This window comes from Pristis pectinata, chromosome 16, assembly GCF_009764475.1.
Source record: "Pristis pectinata isolate sPriPec2 chromosome 16, sPriPec2.1.pri, whole genome shotgun sequence".
Lineage (NCBI taxonomy): Eukaryota > Metazoa > Chordata > Chondrichthyes > Rhinopristiformes > Pristidae > Pristis > Pristis pectinata.
The window spans coordinates 18,042,689-18,048,111 of NC_067420.1; the positions used below are offsets into that span (position 1 = coordinate 18,042,689).

Sequence of the window (5,423 nt, forward strand, 5' to 3'; positions counted from 1 at the left end):
CAAGCTGGATCAAAGTTGCAGACGTACTGTGGAGTAAAGTAGAACTGTATAAATACGCTGCAAAATGGTATTACAGTGAGTAACCATACTGGCATAGCATATTGACAAAAGATGGGGTAGTGTACAAAACTGAGAACAATTGAAGCAATTTACAGTGCTGCAATGGTAGGGACAAAATCTTTAATCTCTCCATTTTCCCAGCAACTATCCAAAGAGGCACGAACAGGAACAAAGCTATTTTCCCCAACTGAGGTGGCAGCAGGTGACGATTTAAGTTGCACTGAACTCTTCATTAGTTTAGCATAAAAATATCAGCATGGGAGAATGGTATTAAACTCTTGGGAATGCACAAGAACATTTTAAATCATCCTGAAATCATACAAAACTATCAAATAAAGGCAGAGAGGCAGATATTTGATTTGCACTAAAAATGATTTAATTCCATTTTTATTCAAATTTCAACAAGAAAAATAAATACAATATTGCTTATTTTTTTTAAAAATAATCTGTTATTTCTCTGACCCACAATCAACATTGACTCATGCTGAAGTATCCTGTTTCCAGGTTATTTTGAAAGTTTACAAATAAAAAAAACTTTTAACCGTACAGCTGGTCCCTTAAATGAACTTTTATTCCTTCGAATATATTTTGCAGCTTGTAATAGCTGCAAAAATCCGCACATCCCTGCTGTACAACCACCAGGGTTACCTGCATGAACTGGTTTGGAATTTATTAATCTGTTTGGAAAGAAGATACTGCAGCTTTTAGTCTACAATCACCACATAATTCTAAAGTGTAAATAACTCTGTACCATTATTTTTCCCAACATTGTACCCAATTCAAGTGCTGAACAGAATAAAATGTTCTCCAAAACACTTACATGCTGAGTCACTGCTGGAGTGACGCAATTCAAATGAAAACATTTCAGCGTTGGACTTTTTTTTAAAAAAACTGTTGAAAACATTTCCTCTCCGCATCAAATCACGTCTGAAATATATAGCTTTATTTAATAAAAAGGGGAGAGGAGCGAGTATAAAATGCGAAAGAGATAAAGTCCAGTCAGCAGCAGTAATCTCAGCCGTCTCTGAGCAGAACGGGAGGCGCCACCGACAAGGTTACAAAACGGCAGTTCAGGCATATCCTGTCAAAATAATACTTTCCAAAAAAAAAGCAAATCTCAAAAATCAACAGTAATGCGTTCACGCGTCTCAATGGGAGCAGAAAACTCAATCTCTGCTGATAAATGCAATTTGATAAAGGAATAAAACAATTTCCTAGTGTTGGGGGAGAAAGCCCCAGACATCTGTAATAAGAAACCTGACATCTGACCATTACGAACGAATCTCATACTTGGCAAGTTACACGCTGTTGCGTCATGTGGTTTCGATTGAGCAGTCACAGTTAAGCCTGGCATCATTTTACATACATTAAGATGCATTTATATATATATATAGATATATATACATATATATATCTATATATATATAGATGATATATACATACATACATATATATATATATATATATATAAGCCAACTGCTTCTTTCAGTTAAGGTCATTTATCCCTCCCCCTACAGTGCCAAATGCAGAGTCGAGGTCATTTAAACAATCTACTACCTCGGGTTACGAAAATGAGCTGTAAACACCTAATAAACTCCTTTATATACAAAGAGTCCTCTGATTATCTCCTTTGCAAAAGTCACGATAACCACTTGATGTCCTTTAACGAAGAGCACTATAAACAGCGGCCTGCTGTCAGCAGTTGCCCGACGCACTGAGCAGGGTGTGCTCGGGGAGCTGTTTGAACAAGTTCCTCAGCGTGGCCAGCTCCCGGCTCAGCTGTTCCACTCTCTTCTGCAGCCGCTCGTTCTCGGCGCTGAGCTCCAACACCTTGTGCTGCGTCTCCACGTTCCTCATCTTGGCCTTGTCCCTGCTCTTCCTCACCGCGATGTTGTTCCTCTCCCTCCGCAGCCGGTACTCGTCGCTGTGCTTGTCCACCGTCTTCTTGTTCTTGCTCTTGCTCCCCCCGGCTCCGGCCGCCGCCGCCGCCGCCGCCGAGCCCCGATTGGACTCGGCCGAGTTGGGGGTGGCCGGCGGCGTGGAGGACAGAGACGAGGTGGACAGGTTGCTGTTGCTGCCGCTGGCCACGCACTGGTACTGCAGCAGCGACCGCGCGTAGGACGAGGGGGCGGCCGTGGCTGACATGGCCCCTTCTTCGTCCCTGGACTCCTGCTTCACACCGCCTTTGGAGTCCAAACTCTGCTCGAACACCGGCTCCAGCCGCGTCTCCAGGAACTGCGGGGTACAGCTCAGGATGCTGCCCTGGTGCCGGGCGCCGCCTGACGAGTTGCGCATCAGGGACAAGTAGGCGTTGTAGTCGGGCAGCGATTTCTTCTTGTACTCGTCTGACAGCATAATATCCGTCAAAAGGTCTCCGTTGAGCTCAAAGTTGCCCCCTGCTGCCGAAGCTGTGGCCGGGTCGATGTAAGGGCTGAAGTCGATGGCGCTCTCGTTGTCTCCGATGCCCAGATCTGTCATTGAACGGTCGCGGTGCAACTTGTTCAGGGAACAGTCCGACTCATAGAAATTGGCCACTTCCATCAAATTAGTGTAAGTCTGACCCGTTTGGAAACATGGCGAGTCGCAACGCGAGTCCCAGCCGGCCAGACTTTGCATGAAAGCCGTGGTTGCGGGAGCTGAGAGAAGGGGTTACCAACCCTTCGCTAAAAATAATAATATTTAAAGCTGAGCAACAGGTGACACTGCCTGGGAGCACTGGCTAAATCCGAGTCTCTCTGTGCCTCCGGGACAGCGGAGATACTGTGCAGTGCGGCCGGCTACAATCTACCCCTTCTAAGGTTTTAATCTGTTCGAAATGCTCGCCACTTCTGGTATTTATATTGCTGTGCTTGACGTCAGCTGGCGCCCTCCCTTCACCTCCAACACTTTTTTTCGTACGCGCTCATCTGCCAGTCAAGGAGACGTGACGCCGTCGTTTAAAATGCATCATTATTCCTGATATCGGCTGAGTATTTATTTAAATCCCATTAAGATTGGAGAAGAGTGGGTCCACTTTATAAACTCCTTGACTGTACTCAATCACCTGCTGTTAGTTTTGGATTGGACCAGAAATAAAATGGTTTTAAATTATCACAGGTTAGATTCTTGGACTAACGTTTTGAATCTTGGTCACTGGACACTAAGGACAGCAGTTGCTTCACTAATATGCCCTTTTCTAAAGCGGAACATGGTGTAGATTAGGTGTCTGTTTCTATAACCCTGCAGGATAACTGTGGGAGAATTCACTCAAGGCTCAAACTCCTTTTACCATGCAAGGAGGACATGAGTTTGTGTGACACCTTTAACATAGTAAATATCCCCCAAAGGAAAACTGACAACTGGCCAAATAAGGCGACCAATGGTTTGATCAAAGGGATGGGCTTTAAGGAGCATTTTAATGGAGAGGGACTTTCAGTGCTAAAGACCAGGCCAACTGAAGGTACGAGATGATGAAGTGAAGGGAAGATGGTAGATGAAGCAAGCTGGGTTAGTGTTTCAAACACCACGGAGTCGGTTGGGTGAGACTGTTGGGCAGGAAGAGATTAGTGAGATAAGGAGGAGCAGGGTTTCCAAGGCATACACAAGTATGAGAATTTTGAAATCAGTTGAAGTCAGTGAGGAGAGTGGCGGATGAACAGGGCGAAGTGACTTAAACCACAGGCAGCAGAGTTTGGGATGAGCTCAGACGGAGTGAACTGTAAAGTGATGCGAAGGCCTGCAGTGCAGAGCACTGGAATTGAAGTTTTTGAAAATAAAGGCATGTTCAAAAACGTCAATTCCAGCGCTCTGAGCAGCAAATGAGCTGAGGCAGGGGCTGAAACAGGATATGCACAGAGATTGAAGGAAGTGGTGTTGGAGAAAATATAATCTCAGAAACTCCACTCATGGACACGGGGAATGAAGGCTGCAGACAGGTTGACCCAGTCTGATACGGGGAGGAGAATGGAATTACTGGTTTAGGGATTGGAGTTTGGAGCAAGGATTGAGCACAGTGATTTAATCTTCCCAACATTAAAACATAGGAAGGTTCCGTTAATCTAGTTCTGAATGTCAGACTAGCAAATGGAGCTCGTCAGAAAAGGTGGTAAAACAGAGTTGGAGAGAAAAAAAGAGCCAGAGATGGGGCAACAAACACCTAGGAGGCAGTGTATCGTATTTTGAGGAAGTGGGTCTGTAGATTTAGGAGAGAGCAGGGCTCATGCTGGTTCTGAAGGGAAGCGGGAGGTGGGTCTGAAGGACCAAGGTGAGTTTAGGAAGAGCTGGAAGTGAAACCAGAGAATGATGCAGGGTCTGGATGAGGTCAACGGCCAAGCGTGGAGGGAACCCTTGGGAAACTGAAGGATGTTTCAGTTTTAAGATAAGGAGCTTATGTATGGACATGGAAGGAAACGGTGTTACCAAGTGTTGCTGCTCCCACGTGACGCTTCATCGATCGTTAACACGGAACTGCAGCATATTGCAATCTGTTGGCTTTATGTGGTTACTCACTGGGATCTATGTTGTCCACTTGTGTCTCTATGAAAAATGTATTTTAAAATAAAAAATCAGTTGAATTGCTCCTTAGACCATTGCGTGTATTTGCTTTCTTCGAGCGCTTTCACTTTACCAAGTTTTGCTGCACTTAAATAAAAGCCTCAATTCAAGAGGAAAGCTTTGAAATGAGAAAATGTATTCTTATAGAAGTGCTTGATTTACGTTCCACTGATCGTAAGCGGCTGCCTTTACAAACTCTTTCAGGAACAGAAATGGCTTTTTAGTAACTGCTTTAGGGTTAATGTGAGTACTATTTAGTATGGTGATGTAAATTAGAAACTGTTAATGAGTTACCTCATCTAATACCTTTTAAAAAATAACCATGTTGTTTGCTTTCAATTGTTTGCAGAGGCTCCATCTAATAAATATTTAGGTTTTACTGGTAATATAACGAGTAAACACTGACAGCAAGTAATAACTCCAGGAAAATAACCAAGAGCATTGTATTTATTTAAGAATAAATTAAGAGGAAGTGAGTGAATTAAAATACTTTTTTGTTTTATGACTGTTTTTTTCACAGTCAACCTGACCGCACAAAGTAGACATTTATGTCCTCTGAACTTTGAAGGATTGGAATTGTTAATGAACATACCAGCTTATAAATTACTATGCATTTGAATATATTCATTGTAATCACAGAAGGTACAATTAATTTTACAAATAAAACTTAAGAGGACAACATCTTGTGCGATTCGCACATTTACGTGGGTGTATGTACCTTTGTATATGCGAGTATAGAATTATGTGTAACATGTCTGCACTTGTGTTTGGTCTTGAGATCTTGCAGTGGGGAAAGTGTATATGTCTTATTTAATCTATCTCAAACGGTT

The 5,423-nt window shown here is 43.2% G+C and overlaps 1 protein-coding gene across 1 annotated transcript; it reads right to left on the reverse strand.

The window, feature by feature from the left end:
• Positions 1-413: 413 nt before the first annotated feature.
• On the reverse strand, positions 414-4,615 carry LOC127578754 (CCAAT/enhancer-binding protein beta-like). Its single transcript, XM_052031172.1, has one exon. The coding sequence runs from the start codon at positions 2,674-2,676 to the stop codon at positions 1,756-1,758; it is 921 nt and encodes a 306-aa protein (XP_051887132.1). The 5' UTR covers positions 2,677-4,615; the 3' UTR covers positions 414-1,755.
• Positions 4,616-5,423: the final 808 nt, after the last annotated feature.

What these genes read in the sequence shown, in the direction of transcription:
- LOC127578754 (XM_052031172.1), bottom strand. Translation starts at nt 2,676, where the DNA reads ATGCAAAGTCTGGCCGGCTGGGACTCGCGTTGCGACTCGCCATGTTTC.